The 13,766-nt window shown below is 45.6% G+C and overlaps 1 protein-coding gene across 22 annotated transcripts in view; it reads right to left on the bottom strand.

Annotated features, from left to right (window-relative positions):
* The window catches only part of LMO7 (LIM domain 7), a 480,465-nt gene extending 470,211 nt beyond the window's left edge, over window positions 1-10,254 (bottom strand). For 14 of the 22 annotated variants that reach the window (XM_085622022.1, XM_085622024.1, XM_085622028.1 and 11 more), the window contains exon 1: window positions 9,765-9,982. In XM_085622022.1, coding sequence (XP_085478148.1) covers window positions 9,765-9,833 — 69 coding nt within the window. In that variant the 5' untranslated portion in view covers window positions 9,834-9,982. Of the gene's footprint in view, window positions 1-9,764 lie in introns of all 22 variants that reach the window. The other 8 variants (XM_085622040.1, XM_085622043.1, XM_085622041.1 and 5 more) reach the window with 2 other exon arrangements.
* Between the last annotated feature and the right edge of the window lie 3,512 nt (window positions 10,255-13,766).

The raw sequence follows: 13,766 nt of genomic DNA, 5'->3' as shown, positions 1-13,766 counted from the left end.
GCCAGAACAACCCAACGACGGATCCCCCCCCCCGGCACCCTTCAGGAGTTGGACTTGAGAGACATTACCAGGTCTTGGTTCCCTGATGTAAGCTCCAATTCCCCACAATACCCAGGACATTTCCAAAGAATGCCCCAGAGATCCAAAGACAATCTCCTGTAGAGCATGACTCTGGCACAGCCTCACCTCTGCCCCGACTTGATCAAAGCTTAAAAGCCAAATATTCCCAGAATTTGCCTCCCTGATTATTCTAGATGTCAAGGTGTTTACTAGCTTTGTGGCCAAACCGGACTCCATCTCTGCCAGAGGCCCGGTTGGTTAACTGACCAGCTGGACCTCCCCCACGCGGATGAGAGAAATAAGTTGCACTGAAGAGGTCGACAAGGATTCCACAAACATTTCATTACCCTGAGCGGATGGGTGTACCCCACTTTGGAAAAGGCAGCTTCGCCTCTAAGGCAACCATGAGGGAATGTCTTAATATGGCTGTAAAAAGCATAAGGCTTTACTCATTCATTCAGGTGCCTTACTGACATTTTGAGGGAAGGTGTATATGCTATATATGACATTGAATAATGAGACCAACCCAGGGAACCTTCTCGCCAGCCACGAGGTATCCACCACCAACTTCCCGAAAAGGCCTCTTCTCTCTAGAAGTGCCAGATCATTACCACCTATGTGGAGAACGATAAGTTCAAGTGGCTGCAGCCTCCTGCCCTCAACCTCATCAACCAACTGGTGCAGTCCATTGAGCCTAAGACCCCTTTGCGGTCCAAAAGAAACCCCAGTCCTGCATTAGCCGATTGTCTATGAAATCCATTCTGCTCAGATACTGCTCCAGCTCGTTGCACAAAAGAATGGCCGAAAATCAATTGTTGCCACTTTATGATGGTGCCTTGCCAAACTGGGGAATAACCACCACTAAGCCTCAACAACATACTTTACCAATACCTGTAGGCAACAAAAGAGCATACATTCCAAAGACTACTGATGGGAAGCTCATGTGCGGCAGGTAGACCGCGGTAAACCACAAATCTAGTTAATGCATGCTTCAACATGAACCATGGATTATTACTATATTAACATTGATCAAGATCTCAAGGTAGATCCCTTGCTCAGTCAAGTCCATTTTGCGGAATCCTCTCACTCCTAATAAACGTATAGCTCTCGAGTTCTGCCCTTCACAGTCAATGAAATATTGAGTGCCCGACTTCAAGCAAGATACTCAAGGCGATCAGTGTTTTGCTCACCTGGAGCCATTTTACAATAAGTGCCAAGGGGGCGCAACAGGTGTTTGTGCACCCCTCCCCCCCCCCCAGGGCACTTTGGTATTGCAGAAGGGGGCGCAGACGCTGGTGCGTCCCCTTCACTAATACCAATAGAGCTGGCGCACTCAAAGCGCCAGCGTTACCTTCAGGGGGCGTTCCCTCATTTGCATAGTCGTCTGGCCTATGCAAATGAGGAAATTCCTTTGCCTCTGCGCTCACGCCATATTACAGACACAGGCCCAAAGGCAAAGAAGCTCTCAGGGTCACACTCACAGTATACCACCTTCTAGGTGGCGCACCGCGAGTGCACTCCCCGAGAGCAGCCCTCTGGAGGGGAGAAAGTGAGTTCTATGGACCTCCCAGACATCCCCTTGCAGGCGGGTGCAGTCACTCACTGCACCCACCTGGAATGGGATCTTTAATCCCCTTTAAAAGTGCAGGCGGGTAGCCGTCTGCACTGAAAACACGGAGCGGCTCCCAGTAGCCACTCCCTGTTTTCACATGAATGCGCTGCCCCCAGGGCAGCGCGAGTTCGCGGCTGCCCTCGGGGCATCACATACATCATAATAGGGCGCATTTTCATTGTTCGCGCCCAGCGCAAACAATGACAATGCACAATACGGCCCCTGATGAATGATTTGACATGCAACGATGAGAAAATCTCCACATTCTCATAAAAGTACCCAGAGTACCAACCAATAAGGTCATCCATGCTCAAATGTCCTCTGTGCAGATCAAATATGTAAAGATTATCCTCCACTGAGCAACCAAAACATAAGTACGGTGCCGTCCTAAATACGTTCCAAACGGTTTTGCATCCTATGAAAGTGGTGTGGGCACATTGGATTCACTAAACTAAAATTTTCCAACGGTATGATTGTGACGTCAAAGTCTTGCAGTTCAATTTACAGGTTGTCAGGCTACTATCACACATGCATGGTGGAGATTTTTATGAATTCAGCCTCTTGCATTCACATTATTTTTCAAATGTGTTGTCTGTCATTCACTCGCTGGACACTAATTGGAATTGGATTTATGTAGTGCTTACTACCCCTGATAAGGCGTTGAAGCGCTTTACTGTACCGCAAAATCTGAACAGTTGTCTATGCAGTACCCTCTATTGGACGACCATCATGATTAATTGTGTGTTACAATTGTAGACTGTACTCTGGATGAAGGTGGTCACATCACTCATAATACCAATAAGACAGTCACAGGTCATTAAAAAAAAGCCTTTTCTTACAACTCTTTTCATGCATATTTGCTGTCTTCACCCTGCAACTGTTGGTTCACACAAATGGTGGATCAGGAATATTTAAAATATATATATATTTTTTTAAAACAGCACATTTAGTGCCTGCAGCAATGGAGCACTTAAAGAACACATTGGTTCTACAACTTTAAATTAGTTCTACCCAACTGTTGGTGTGAAGCGAGGGCTACCCCTCACCCCACCCCACCAATAATGACCTATGGGGCAAAATAGGAACCCCTTTCTGATAGACACTGAAGTCTGCGGTTGTAATAAAGTGAGAACACCCAGAATCTGGTCAGAAGGGGAATATGCGATATGCATGAGCAGAGAGAATTGCCAACTTAGTTGTCCCACAAAATATGGAGGCAAAAACCAATCAAGACCAGGTGGGTCCTGATGAAAGATAAATGACCTTTTTAAATACAATCGGCTGAAACACGTCGACCAGATGACGTGGGTGCCATTGACTCTTGCTATCACGTCACCTGTGCCCTAATATTATTGAAATAAAGCACTAATGAAGGACACCTGCAGGCATTTTCATCTATTTCGCGTCCATAAATCAGACTTCTCAGTTATATCCAAGTACTTGTTCCAAAACAGAGGTAGAGCCCACCCGGAGATGGTGAGCGGGTGAGAACTCTATGATGAATCATAACACACAGAAATACGTGGGTGAGAGTCCATTTAAAACGAACCAGAGAACACCCCTCAGAGTTAATAGAAGACGTTGTTAAGGAGAATCCCTCTGTAATGGCATTGATTTAGGAGTATTCAGGGAATGAGGGAAACACCCCTGAACTATTTTCCTCTCTCCCTCCACCTTGGTCAAATTTGCTGCTTGTGCCACAGATAAGTGGCATTGAGCAGAGTTTCTCTAGGAATTCTGTCTTGGACCAAACAGGTTGTGTTTTAGCTAGTGAGGGTAACCGTCTCCAAATTAATAAACACGTTCTGACAATGGGGATAGAGCAGAGTACTGCCATTTTTGAGAGTTCAACACTGAGCTCTACTAGATCATGTCTAAGAACATTACACCACACTGCATGTGTTCATCTGTAGTACAATAAACAGTCTAAAAGGCATGTAATTGCTAGTAAATCACGGTTTGGTTTAGGCCTCTCTTTGGTCACATAGTTTTATAAAATATTACTACTTCTCACTGTACATCCAAGAAAGAGGAAAGTACACCCACAAAAACAAGCTATACAAGATAGAGGGTTCTGCTTAATTGTACCATCTATTCTGTATTATGCAACAAATACCATCACACTAGTAGAGGATCATCTCACTATACTCAGGAAAGGGCTCAAGACACTAGCCTTCAGGAAAATGGTTCCACACAAGATATGACCCTCTACTACATCCACCACTAGGACCAGCCGATGAGTATTAGATATGATCCAAAATGCAATTCAATGCTCTTGCGTGTTAACTAGGGCAGGCCATTAACCAGAACTGTGATTGAGCCATACCTCCTGCAGCTCACATACATTTTGTTTTCCATTTACCCACCCTATAATGCCACATATTCCTTTTGCCCAATTCTTAAGAACTACACTGAGCTTAACCACCAACATCACGCCCTTCTCCTGACCTTCACTCCCTAGCATCGACAAGCCAGGGCGTCTCAATCTACACAGGTGGTCTCCGATAAATTAACTTTCACCCACCCAAGCTCACCAGGTTAGTCTTCATCTAGCCTAAAGGGTCCCTCCCTCTTACCAGTTTTTGCCACTCTCCTGCGGCCATGGGCATATGTTAATGGTTAAGGCAGATGCCATGTTCTCTTAACTGACAGCATCTACCCAATTACTCCGTAATCTCCCATATACATGAACTTGCAGAATGACTTGCTAGCTCGCAAGTCTCTTGAAAGACAGGAAGAAATATTCCTAATAAATGAGATACACAGGTGTGAAAGACTCACTATCGAGTGGCAACAGATGTCACATCCCAAGGGTGGCGTTTTACAGATCCTATCTGACTATGGGAGTATATAAAAGGCCCCATTTCAAACTTCATACTGTGAATCACATACCAGTATAACTGGTTGCCTCTGGCCAGTTGCACGGTGCCATACAGATAGATACTCGCTGTTTAGGACTGAGTTGATAAAGGACTACACTGGAAAGGAGTACTAGCTGAATCTTTTCTGAGGGTATTAAAATGTTGGCTGACTACATACTGAGGTCGTAACCATACTAACAAAACTGAAGTGGAATTCCCATAGTTGAAGTGTAGACGCTGTTGCTCGTGGGCTAGGGACTGGTCTCCCAAAGGGTAACTGGTCTCAGCTGTGCACCTACAGAGGGCATTGGTGGCTATAGAGCACTCATGGACTCATCACAACAGGAGAAATCCAGGAAGGAAAATCTAGAGACGACCAGAAGCTGCCATCTTAGAGGAGGTAGGGCAGCTAAGAGTGTTGGTGCCCCCCTGACCAACAGTCTATCTAATGCAAAGGGTAGGTATGCTAGACACACCTGGGTTAGTCCACGCGTCCTAGAGGTAGGACAACGGCACAATGGGTCTTTGGAAGCTGATCTTCGCTCAGGCAGGCACACTGTGAACCTGATGGGTGCAAGAATACATGAGATGGGCCAGCGTTTGTTTACAAGGTGACCAGAAGGGAGGAACAGCAGCACAGAAGGTGTCCTGCAGAACAAAGATTTTTAAACAGGTTTAATTTAAGAGATACTAACAAGGACGAACGTGAACACATGCAGTGAAGGGGCCCTGTACTAGCAGGGGTGGGCCTCGCAGCCTTTAATGCAGCTGGCCCCACCCGGCGCCAGTCACATTGAGTTAATGTCACTCTACCAGCAGGTAGGACTCAGCTGGGGACAGGCTACATAAAGTTAAACAGGAACCATTCCACAGGGAGGTGCACGCAATCAAAGCCACAACCCGTGTTTACTGTAAACTCCAAACACCTCAAAAACCGCTCAGATGAAGCCGCAGCCCAGACCTGCTCCAGGAATCCGCTCGCCCTGTGTGCCAAACTCGTCAAACGGGCATTATCCCCACCTTCTAATTACAGGCCACACAAAGGTCGATTACTGTAAGGAAGGTTTTCTCTAAAGTGGTTAAACAAAAGATTTAAATCACAACCAATGGGCCTCCTTCGCCCACCCATGGCTAGGGCAGTGGTAAACAACGCCCCGGTAGCAAGCAAAACAAAATGACCCAAGTCACCAGCAGTTTTTGTCGCTTTGCATCCTTATCTGACCGACGGGAAGGTTTTCCGTTGACTGCATCGCATACACGCACAAAACACTAATGTCTGAACTCTGCCGTCTCAGGCACATTAAAGACATGCTTTCGGGCACATTAAAGTGCCACGGGCCTCATTTGCCAAGTCTGGATGCAACTGGAGAACCCCAGAGAGTCTCAAATGCCGGTTGTTACAGGTGTATCTGGAGCTCACAAAGCGGAGTCAATCCCCGGCTTTTAAAAAGGGACGATTGTCTTCCAGAAAGAATGAGGCGACATGAGCCTCGCATCCCTGAACTGAGCAGAGTTAAACAATCCAAGCCCTTGTACCACAGGCAGCCATCGGTCAAAGGCTGCCCACGAGAGCGCTAAGAGGTGCCCCGAAATCTGCGGTAGAAAACACGTTGCGGACAGACTCACAGGCTCCAAGCTAGCAGAGCTGCCCGCGTGCACAGGCATGTGATGGGCGGAGCCTGGAGCAAGCGTGGATGTAGAAAACCAATCACTGTCGAGCAAGGCCTGCCACAGGGAAAACAAACAGAGGACGAGCAACACGGTACCGGCACGTGCGCTGCGCGCGAGAATGAAGTGGCTTATTGTATATTCTTAGGGATGGGAATAAATACTCCCATTGAGCAATGCAGCGCAGTGGCAGCATCAGGGCGCTTCACCCCTTTCAAACTAAAGGGGCCCCAGCAATCGGGGGCAGCTTGGAACAAGCAGCTGCTGCTAATGGCTGGCTGCAAGCTTCCATATTATGTGTTATCCATCAGAATGTTCATACTGTGCGAGTAATTCATTGTTTATTTGCAGTATTTTTTCTCATGTTACGTTATCTTATTGTATTGCTATCTGTGTAGTGCCTGCGTGGCCCAGATATATTCAGGGCCCAATCATTGAGCTGAAATCAGCCCCCATTTATCTCCAACTAGCTCTGCCTGGGAACATTTTATTCACAACAAAAAAAAATGTTGACTGGGATCGACGGTCACTTCTTACAAAGGGCTTAAAAAGATGAGTTTTTTTGCTCAGGGTGACGGTTAACTCGATATTAGGGCTCAAACGTGGAATCACCTGTTCTACAGCACTCATTTAGAATGGTTGTGATAACGGGTGAAATGTGCAATCGTGTTAAAACACAAAAATTAGCATCTTATCTGGTTTTACGGTGATGTGGTCTCACTTCATGCGGGAGGTAATGCAATTACCTCACAGTTTACCACCCAATTTACTACAAATGTAACCCATGTAACTGCTACTATGCCAATCGCTGTAAAGCGCTCCGATACCCACTGGTCAAGTTCGTGCTATACAAACCTTCATAAATAAATAAATAGGGACTAAACCCATGCTCCCCTCAGTTATACTACCACAAGGCCGCCCGGCCAGATGGGGAGCCGCAAATATCAATACTAAAGCTTTGTATTACCTCACTGTGAGCTAGATGATGCCCGGGCCTTTTTGTATATTTCCGTGCAAGCCCCAACTTTCACCCAATGCGGTCTCTGGGATTCACCCTGTTCACAGATCTCATCCTCAAGGGATACATCGCCAAGTAACTATCACGTCCTGGTACCAGCACTCTGTACTAAACAAAATTAAACCATTCCTCAATCCTATGCAACCAAGATTTGGAACAACATCCCAGGGTCCCATAGGAATGTCCCAACCCTGCTCTAGTTTAGAAAAGACCCTAAGACACACCTCTTTTAAAAAAACACTAAAAAAAGCATTAACAATCCACTTCCACTTTTAGAAAAAAGGTACTGCTGCAATCACACACTGACACTGTCTGTGCATTAGACCTTGCAGTGCTCCACTGCATTTCGGCTTGGTTCACACGACATAAATACAACATACGTACCATAGGCAGTGACTAAAACAGGTGTGATCATGTATTCACTCACTGTCCAGGCCACAACAATCTATTTGACAAACCGGGGACCATTGAACAAATATGGGTTAGAGTCTTTTACAAGGGCAATGAAAAAAGTAACAGGAGAAAACCAGGCAGAAAGTGCCACAAAAACATGTATCATAGATCTAGGTAAAAAGCTACCTTTCATAAGACCTGTTTTATGCATCATGGCTCGGCTTCAAAGGCGCAGTGATCGCACCAAGTGTTCAACTAGGATACCTGAATTTAGATTTATTGGTTTTGTAATGTACCAAACAAGTTGCTTTGAGATCACTAAGCAGAGCTGTGGGTACCTAGTAAGAGTTCAAGCGAACAGAATAAATATTTCCAAGTTGACTACAAAAAGGTATGTTTCAGATTTAACTTGTCATATAGATCAAAGAATCCAGTTTAATTTTTAACAGGATCCCTTAATTTTATGTGTAATAATCCTACGAAGGAGGAGATGCTGAGATATGCCTGAGGGCGGCATGGGTCTCTGCCCTTTGAAGTAGGTCCTCCTAGTTACTGGGTGTGTGGCACTAACACCCACCCAATAACCCCCAGCTCACTAATGGCCAATGATTAGCTTCTAATGGCCATATATATCTTTTACATGCTGGCTCCCACCAACGTCAGAGCACACGTGAGGAAACAGGAATATCCGCCTTCCAACCTTTAAGAGGCACAATGTTTCAGCAACTGCGCATAAGTGCAATCTCTTTGCCAAAATATGTTCCTGAAACACAATGCCTATCGCACACCTTCATAGGTGTGTCATTTCATGCAATAAATACACCGAGCTAGAGAGAATGTCAAAAGCATTCTTTTAAACCCGCTGAAGATTAATGGTTGACGCCACAGGTTTAAAGGCATGGACGGCCAACACAGGATTAACTGTTCACTCATCGAAGATGGACATAATGAGGCCTTCCATGGTGGAGATTCAAGTTTTTCATTTAGCAAAGGATTTGCTGGTCCAGTAGCTGGCATATGGTCTAGACACTGGACTAAAGCAGAAAAAAGGAACCACAACAGATTAAACATAATTCGAAACCAACTGACTCCATTGGTTACAAACAACCAGTTCCAGGACACTACTGGGATTAATATGACTGCTCTCCAAGTCAGTTCAAAAGATAATAAAATAAATAAGCATCTGGAAGCAACGGGATCCAATAGAAAACATTTAGAACTGGTCAAGTTTACAGTTAGATCAGAACTCGAATGCTTTACCAAATCAGCCACAGATATTTCGCCGCATGCAGTGCTGCAGTCATAATGGAACATTTAAAACTACAAGTACCAGAATGCACCGGGAAAAAAAATAGATTAAGTTACTAAATGCGGACATTGAACAACAGGGATTACAGCTGAGGCTCTGCGTTTCAAGCTAATATTAATACAACAAAAACAATGAAATGGAAACAGAGCAGGACCTACATAGATGCCTAAAATAAGTGTGAATCGTGTATATAAATCATAGCTGTCAAGTGGCCTCGTCCTGGGTATGTAACCAACAACATGGTGTCTGCAGGGAATTTAAAGTCACCACTTCCAAAGTTAAACAAAACTAGAAATTCCATAGTTAATTAACTAGATTACTAGTAACATTAGACTGCTTCGAGTTAACAAGTTTCGAATCCTATTTTATAGAGAACAGTTTAAACAGGAAGCGATATTTAATCGTCATTGACTTAAAAAAAAAAAACACCACCAAAGGCTTAATGTTTTGAGGTTGTGATCTGATTGTACGCATCAACGTACAAATAAGTGAATTTTTTGCCCAAATTTAGCGTCACTTATTTTTTCTATGCTGCATGCAAATTTCTCCAACTTTACTGGTATAGGAAGGTCGTTCACACGTGTACTTTTTCTCTTAATTTATTTCCAATCCGGCAATATTTTGCCCTACACCGAAACACTGCCAGGTTCGTGAGCCACCTAGCTGTCCGTGTTGGAGAGCAGCCGAGTTTCAGCTCATCCCTGTGCCCCAGCTAACCCTCGCCTCTCTCCGCAAAGCAATAGAGTTCACGTTCGCCACCTCACGCGGCGCAGCCACGGTTAATGTTTAGCAGCGGACAAGCCACGGAACAGCTAGAAACAATATTGAAAAGAGGGTGCTCACCTCCAGCCACCTCTGAGCCTCGGTGAAAGCCGGCTCGCAGTTTTCCGTGGGGCTGTCTCTCCACTCCATGGCCGGCGGGGATGGTGGAGACGCGGACAGGGCTGGTCAGCGGGCGCGCCGAGACTTTATGCTGTTGCGGAGCTGAGCTTGAGTTCCCTCTCCCTGACCAGTCCGTCCTGCTGCTTCAATGAATTGAACGAGGAAGCGGCGGGTCACACGCCCCTTCCCTGCTGCTACCGCTGTCTGGGACACCAATGTAATAAAAAACCTGCGCACTCCCGCCAGGGAGAAGGTTTGAAGAAAACTTTTTGCAGGACGCTCCTCCGCACAGCGGTAAAGTTGTTTCACAAACTGAGTCACCCGTTCGAGAAAAGCGGCGGGCTAGCTTCTTTCACTCCGAATGACTGGGATAAAAATCAGACTGACTACATTCAGTAGGAAGAGACTCCTGCATTGATGCTGCCGTGGGACTGAGAGCACGGTTAGGGGAGGGGAGGGGAGGGGCAGGCCCCGGGGTGGGACTCTCGTTCCGCTGGGGGCGTGGCACGAGGGGGCGAGTCTGACGCTGCAGGTACCAGTCAAGGAAAAAAGTAAGAATCCAGACTATTGCGGTGGTTTAATTAAAACTTAAGAATGAGCAGAGATACTGACTGGCTCAGTTTCCGACTTTTTCTGCCAAAAGTTCACCAGGGGTCGTCTATCTTGCTCAGTAAAATGGGGTGGGGCAGCGTGGGAGCGTCAACGTTTCCTACAACCACTGGCATATTTTCAAATACGTTAAACAGAACTTTAAGTGGGATGAAAACAAATGGGGAAGGAGTCTATAAAAGGGGAGTGGCCCATATAATTAAGGACGTTGCTTAAACATGTGAGTTATATTTCTGTGAGTTCCATAGTTTGCCACCAACCAGTATTTTCGGTCCCTCTCTGAGCCAATGGCGTAATGCTAATGATGCCCCACCTTCACCACAGAATGTGACGAGGGCCCCCGAGTTTCCCAGATATTCATTGTTCTTGGGCTCAATGTGGGTTGGGGTGGAGGGGCACTGCGGTGTAGGGTCCTGCGTTACTTCCCTGCTCTGAGCATTCTGTTACTCAATCCAGATATATACCACAACAGCTAACATACACCTAAAACCAACCTGGCTTATTCGCTTCGTCAGTGGCCGTTTAGCTGTTTACGTTATATGAGTAACAACACTCACTGATTTTGTTGTAAATAACATTGAAAATGTTTCAATTCTGAAATTCTGAGACTGTGGATTAAACATTACTGAGGCGTGTTGACGGGGTAATGGTGTTCAGAGGGCCTCAATTGCCTATTTTATGCTTCACCACCCCCAAACACAGACCCCAAGCACATACCACTCACCTGTAAGCACTGCATTTTCTTGTACTTTCGCCTTGTCAGTATTTTGACAACTGTATACCTCATTCACACACATTTGCACAGAATCACAATTGCAACTGGAACACATGACCACTGCTCTGTGCACACTGCAGAGAGGCCAAAGATTGGATGACCATGTATTCGGAACACCTTTTTGATCCCCTTACAAGCACTTTGAGAAACTCGCACTACATTTAGCCTCAAATCCAGAGCTCTCATTCGCGGTGTGGTCATAAACACCTGGAGGCGACTCAGTCCAAAGTGGGCATCATGCAAGAGAAATATACTGCACAAAAAAAATACAGAAACACAACATCCTGTATATCGCTAGCACTCTTAGGAAATGCAATACTAAGTCAAATGTGAAATATAAACAGAAACTAAGTCGCTGATGTTTTTTACATTTATTGTTCACAAATTGATCAGTGTTTCTGCCAGTAAATTTGACAACATAAACATAGAACTGGATGGTTTCAATGTCCATTTTTATTTACTACTTGGTCTGAGACCCGGAGTGACCTGGCACACTTAAACCCTCTCTTTATACAACTTGCAGGGCATGAGCGGGCCTTAGGGGTAGGGAAAGGGCGTGGATTGTTTATTGTTAGGGGAACTAAATGAAAGAAACATTATATTTTGTAAAATACCCAACATTTTCGAAGAACTTTAAAACAGAGAGGAGGAGGGAGAGAGCGTGTGTGTGAATGTAAAAATTCCAGGTTAAATCTGACAGACACTTGACCATATCCGACTGACAGCACCTCAACTATTTACTAGATAATACATCTATTAGAGGGTGTAACACCACAATCACTCCCCCCTGAAGCTATGCCCCTGAAGTTCCTGAATTAACATGAAGAAATTCAGAGTTATATGTAGACATTTTAGGGGCATGGCCTGGAGCCAATGGCGTAGGATGCGTTTAGGGCTGGCTCCTGCTGAGGCCGCCCCATATCTGGCACAAACCTCCAGCTTCATCCAACGCAGTTGATTCTGGTGAGGTGCAGGGTTTTCGGTGCACGGTGTGTAAGAGAGAAGCAGCCATGGCTGTCAGCAGCAGAGCCTATAGAAGGTCTATTGAGTCCAGTCGCTGGGAAGCGGTGACAGGTCAAATTTACAAAATGGCACCCACCGCGTTGGATCTCTTATATCGTAGGTCGTAGAGAGATATGGTATTCCGGTTTGCTGCGGACTCGAGCCTAGAACTCGCTGGACACACCTCCTGATCCTGTAATTGACCCACAGCAAGGAACCAAGTAAGTGATTGGAGGCTCCTGCGGGACTCGAGCTGCGAACGTGGGTGGGGCGTAGGAGCAGCAGTGCATGCTAGAGGACAACAGAGCTGCTGGAGGAGCTGCAATAGGAGGAGTTTGGCGGTTAGCAACCTGCTTTGTCTGACTGGGACACTACTCGAGTGGCCTGCTGTGCTCACCTTACAGAGCTAGTGAGTGGCACAGAAGAGAATTCTTGCCCTGATCAAGGTCATTTAAAGACCCTCAAGTGGAATAATGGAGTAATGTAGCCCACCATGGAGGTCCTTCCACAACATTGAGGACAACTGCTATTACCTGGGAACCGAATGAAAGGTTAACCACCCTCAGCAGCATCGCAGTTGCCATTAGGCACCTAGCCAGAAACGAAGGCCCAAGCCGCCTCCTGTTATGATGATGATAAACAATTTATAATGCGTGCAGCTACTCCCAGGAGTGTCTTAGCGCAAACGTAGAGAGGTCAGTCGGGTGGACATTAGACTTGCACAAACAACCAGGTTTTCAATTTCTTCCTGAACAGCAATGCATTACTAAGAGAGCGTAGCTCCAACAGGAGCTGGTTCCATGCTGAAGCGCCCGGAAATGTTAGTGATCTACTTCCAGATCTTTGACGCTGGTACTTCGAATCATAGCTAGAAGTTTGATGGTAGATCGTAGATGTCTAGCCTGGTTATAGAACCTGAATCTAACTCTAAGGTATTCTGGGCCCGTCTGATGCAAAGCATCATGTACCAATGTCAGAGACTTAAATGTAATCCTCTCCCTAATGGGTAACCAGTGAAGTTCCCACAAATATGGGCTATTGTGTCGTCTTTTTGGCACATTTAGCAGAAGGCAAGCTGCCGTATTCTAAATCAACTGCCATTTATCCATGAGGTATTCCAGTACGCCCAATCTAGATGTAACTAAGGCCTGAATGATTGTTTTCCTTGCAGAAAAGGAGAGCAGGGGCACACATTTGTTGAGAGACATCAGAATTCCAAAACATATACCCACAAGCTTTTTGACCTGAGGACAAATGAATAGTTTCCCATTTTTTTTACTGAGTCCTTTGGAAGGCCAGGAGGGGAAGCATCATCTGGCCAAATAGTTGGCCAGAAATTCGGTGGAAAAGTCCCAAAGAAGAGGATTTCTGTTTTTCATTTATTACATTTAACTTTAGCTTCTGCTAGCCAGTAGATAACTGGGTAAGACAGATTTTAATTGGAGCGGCGTTTGGCTCAGATCCCTTACTCCAGGAGAAAAGCAACTGAGTGTAGTCTGCATACGATAACACCTTCGCTCCCAATTCTTCTGCTAGAAATGCCAGGGGTGTAAGGTATAAGTTAGAAAGTGTTGGAC

The sequence above is a fragment of the Triturus cristatus genome, chromosome 8 (genome assembly GCF_964204655.1).
Source record: "Triturus cristatus chromosome 8, aTriCri1.1, whole genome shotgun sequence".
Taxonomy (NCBI): Eukaryota; Metazoa; Chordata; class Amphibia; order Caudata; family Salamandridae; genus Triturus; species Triturus cristatus.
Note: the sequence above shows the minus strand (reverse complement) of the source record. Positions and strands in the feature narration are given on the sequence as shown.